The sequence below is a fragment of the Aptenodytes forsteri genome, unplaced genomic scaffold, assembly GCF_000699145.1.
Source record: "Aptenodytes forsteri isolate BGI_AS27 unplaced genomic scaffold, ASM69914v1 Scaffold210, whole genome shotgun sequence".
Lineage (NCBI taxonomy): Eukaryota > Metazoa > Chordata > Aves > Sphenisciformes > Spheniscidae > Aptenodytes > Aptenodytes forsteri.
In genome coordinates, this window is record NW_008795137.1 from 1169698 (window position 1) to 1172129 (window position 2432).

Here is a 2432-nt window from a genome sequence, read left to right on the forward strand (position 1 = left end):
GCCGGCGAGGGTTTCGCCGGCAGCGGAAGAGGCTAGCTGCCGAGCGCCCTTCACGGAGCGCCTCAAAGCCCTCCCCGCCAGCCGCTCACTATCCCCGTTACAGCGCCGGCCCCCCGCAGCAAGGAGCACATGTTTCCTCTCCGGCTTCTCGCCCGCCTTGCGATGAGCCACGGCCAGGGGAAGGAGGCGCCCGGTACCAAAGCCGGTTCAAAGCCGCGGAATTTGCAGGCGTGTGGCGGATCTGACAGGGGATGCAGAAAGAAGCAATACATTTCACCCTTTCCGGTCCTCCGCCGCCGCTTCTCTGTCAACTGCCGATACCGTAATGCTTCCTTATTGCTACTCCAATTAAGTAGGGGCGAGAGGCTCCGTTCCCCTACGTATCGTTCCTGAGCGAATTAAGCATGCACCAAGTAAAGGGCTGACACGCATACACGTAGAGTTGTCCGATCCCGAAACGATGCCGAAATCCCCGAGGCGTTAACAGCCAGCTGCCACAAAGAGCACTCGGTTACATCGAGCATCCCCTTTGTCCGTGCATCCTCAATACACGCCCGGCCGCTCCTCCGTGCGTCCACGCACGCCCCACGTATACGGCCCCTTTGTGTCTTCGCCTCCCCCCATTCACAAAGAAATGCCCTCTCCTCAAGGCATGCACCCAGCCTCGGACACAGCCCTTCGCCTCCCCCCGAGACACGCGCCACCCGCCGCCGGGCACAGCGCTCGGGTACCTACTTGTGTTCAAGAAACAGTCCGTAAACCTCCTAAAGCAGCTTGCAGAATTAGATCCATCTTCCATGTCTGGCCCTAGGAGCAGGGGAGACGAGAAGGAGAAGAAGGCGCCGCTCTGCCGCTGCTGCCGCCTAGGAGTCCTGCTCCCGCCGGGGCCGTCGCCTCCTCGGATCCCGTCGCCGCGGGCTGCTGCTGCTGCAGCACCGAGGGAATTGCAGGACCACGGGCGAGAGGCGGCTGGGGAGAGGAGGAGCCGGGAGTGGTGCTGCCGGGGGCCGCCGGCTGCGGAACGGAGCAGCAAGCCCTGGATGGAGGAAGAACAGAAGAGTCTCCTCCTGCCGCTGCCGCCTGGATGGGCGATCAAGTGAGCTGCTGCTGCTGCTCCGCCAACATCTCTTCCTCCTCCTCCTGCCGCTCTCGCTGCCTCTCCTCCTCCTCCTTCCCTCCCTTGGAGACTTGTGAGGTTAAAGGAAGACGAGGAGGGGAAACGAGGAGGCGGCGGCAAGAAGTAAAAAGAAGATGGAGAAGCGGAGGAAAAGGAGGGGATTGGAGCGAGGAAAGGAGCCGCTGCCGCTCTGGGGGCGATGCGGGCGGAGGCGGCGGGGCTCTGGGGACGATGCTGGCGGAGGCGGCGGAGGAGGCTGTCCCTGCAGCGCGGCTCCTGCTGCTGCTGGTGGTTGTTAGCAGGAGAGAGAGGGAGCTGCAGGCAGCCGAGCCGCCTCCAGGAGCGGGGGGAGGAGGGGGACACCCGCCGCTGCCTCCACCTCCGCCGCTCTGGCCATGGGAGTGGAGCGGGCGGCTGCCGGAGCCGGGCTTTTCCCCGGGTGCTGCAGCCAGGGGGGCCGAGGGGCGGGATAAGATCCGCTTCTCCGGGTTGGACATGCTTCCGCTCTTCCCTCCCTTTCGCGGTAGTTTAAGGCAGGACGTCTAGGAGAGATACCGGAGTAAAGCGAAAGGGGAAGCCGAAATAGGACGGAGCCAAACGAGGGGCAACCGCGGTTCGGCGCTTCGTTCCCTCCAGCAACCCCCGGGCAGTATTTCCTCCGCACCCCGGCTCCCCGCCCTCATAAAATCCTCATATTTCCGTTCCCCCTTTAGGCCGGAGGGGACAGGGCGCTACTGACCGCCAAGCGGTTCCGATCCCCTTTTAAAGTCCGCTTTTCCTCATGCTCCGACCTCGCATTCAAAGCAAGAAAACGGCAACAAGCTGTATTTTCTTCGAGCGAGGCAAATATTGCCCCGTATGTGCGTGCGCGTCTGCAAAGAGGCAGATAAAATCACTGCAGTGCCGCTTCCAGTACCAGCCCCGGCCGCCAGAAAACGCCCACTGGCGGAGCCAGCGCTTCCCAGGCTGCCTCCCTTCCTCTCATTACCAGGCGCGCACACAGGAGCTACAGTACAGCGGTTACCTAAAGGGAACGCGGGGAGAGGGAGAGACACGAGAAAAAGATCCTCCCTATGCGGCCTCATTATTTTAAACAGACATTTCCAGCCACTGAGATCAAAAGGCAGACGCCCTGCGGCGCCCGGGATGAAGATGCCAGGGCGCTGCCCCTCCGTTTCTGTGGGGTATCAAACCCCCGTTCCTATACGGGGATGCACAGTCCCTTCCCGGTGCTCCGCATCACACGTGTTTGCTTCGGCCCCCCTCGGCCCCTCCACCCCAGTCTCTACACCTGCAGCCACCTACCCCCTACCCC

General features: G+C 62.7%; 1 protein-coding gene across 1 annotated transcript in view; it reads right to left on the reverse strand.

The window, feature by feature from the left end:
* The window catches only part of PDE10A (phosphodiesterase 10A), a 192820-nt gene extending 191917 nt beyond the window's left edge, over window positions 1–903 (reverse strand). The window contains exon 1 of the mRNA XM_009278455.2: window positions 736–903. Within this exon, the coding sequence (XP_009276730.1) occupies window positions 736–799 (64 nt within the window). The 5' untranslated portion in view covers window positions 800–903. The remainder of the gene's footprint in view (window positions 1–735) is intronic.
* Between the last annotated feature and the right edge of the window lie 1529 nt (window positions 904–2432).